Here is a 1,330-nt window from a genome sequence, read left to right on the forward strand (position 1 = left end):
CCAAATATCCGTCCTGGAGGATTCAATCTATTACACAAGCACTGACGTCCGGGGAGCTATCACGGCTCCTCTCCATCAGCACAGCTGTCCACGGAATGGGGCTGCTGCACCCGCAGGGTGTTGGGAGTAGGGACGAGTGCACCCCACCCTGCCACCCTGGGGTGCTTGGGGTGCTCACTCGTTCCTCCTGCACTGCCCCGAGGCCAGGCCACGTTGCTGGGTCTCCACTGGAGTTTGTCTCTGTGGAGGTGCTTGGTTCCCCTCCATCTTCAATGGTTAAAGGAGAACGCAGGCATCTGGCGTCGCCACTGCCACAGCTGGGCTGTGCCGGCAGCGGGGAGCCCATTAGCAGCTTGTTTGCCAGGTCCCGCTGGCATTATGCTCCATCACCTTCTATTTCCATCGTTTTGCATGGGTTGGCACGGCTCCTGGTCTGCCTCACACCCAGGGGCTGCCTTACAGCCCCGGTCCCCCACGCTGCCGTCACCCCCTGTCCCTGGGTACGCTGGGGTGCAATCCTGCCCGGCTGCTTGGGCACCTCTCGGAGAAGCTGCTGAGTTTGGCTTTCCAGCACTGCAAGGAATCATTCCTGGGTTTTCCTTCAGCCTGCTTCCCTCCTGTCAGGCACCTTCCTGCCCCTGCGCTTGCCTGCTCCAGAGCTGCGGGCACCGAGCACCCTCCCACCCGGCAGTCCCGTCCCACCTCACCTCTCTCCTCCCCAGGTTTGCTCGAGTGCTGTGCCAGATGTCTCATCGGGGCACCCTTTGCTTCACTGGTTGCCACTGGCTTGTGCTTCTTTGGGGTAGCGCTGTTTTGTGGCTGTGGGCACGAAGCCCTCACAGGCACCGAGCAGCTCATTGAGACCTACTTCTCCAAAAACTACCAGGACTACGAATATCTCATCGATGTGTAAGTACCCCACTGCCGTGCTTCACCCTCGCGCGGGGGCTCCTCGTGTCTCCGTCTTGCTCTGTGCTGGGAGGACGTGGCTGGCCGGGGCGATGCTGTCACCCGGGCACCACGGAGACCCCGGGATGCGTTTGCCATGTGCCAGTGCCGTGGCTGCGTGGCAGGGTCCACTGGCCATTTCTTTCCCTTTCACACCTGTTTTATCCGACCCTCGCTCGGTGCCCCGGCTGGTGCTGGACCTCTGCACCACGTAGGTACAGAGGGCATGGGAGAGCTGACAGTGGCCCACAGACTTGCTTGCCACCGCTTTGACCCAGCTCACTCCTCCTAGGGTTTCACCCTCTGTTTCGGTCCCCCGGGGTGGCATGGGGGTGGGTTAGTCACCGCAGCCAGGCTGCCCCAGCCATGGGGCTGAGCTCCC

At 62.0% G+C, this 1,330-nt stretch overlaps 1 protein-coding gene across 1 annotated transcript in view; it reads left to right on the forward strand.

The window, feature by feature from the left end:
* Positions 1–722: 722 nt before the first annotated feature.
* Positions 723–1,330, forward strand: part of LOC104513734 (myelin proteolipid protein-like) — a gene marked incomplete at both ends in the record, with an annotated part of 990 nt that continues 382 nt past the window's right edge. The window contains 2 exons of the mRNA XM_010157187.1: positions 723–909; positions 1,241–1,280. Of these exons, the coding sequence (XP_010155489.1) occupies positions 723–909; positions 1,241–1,280 (227 nt within the window). The remainder of the gene's footprint in view (positions 910–1,240; positions 1,281–1,330) is intronic.

Source organism: Eurypyga helias, unplaced genomic scaffold, assembly GCF_000690775.1.
Source record: "Eurypyga helias isolate BGI_N326 unplaced genomic scaffold, ASM69077v1 scaffold26648, whole genome shotgun sequence".
NCBI lineage: Eukaryota > Metazoa > Chordata > Aves > Eurypygiformes > Eurypygidae > Eurypyga > Eurypyga helias.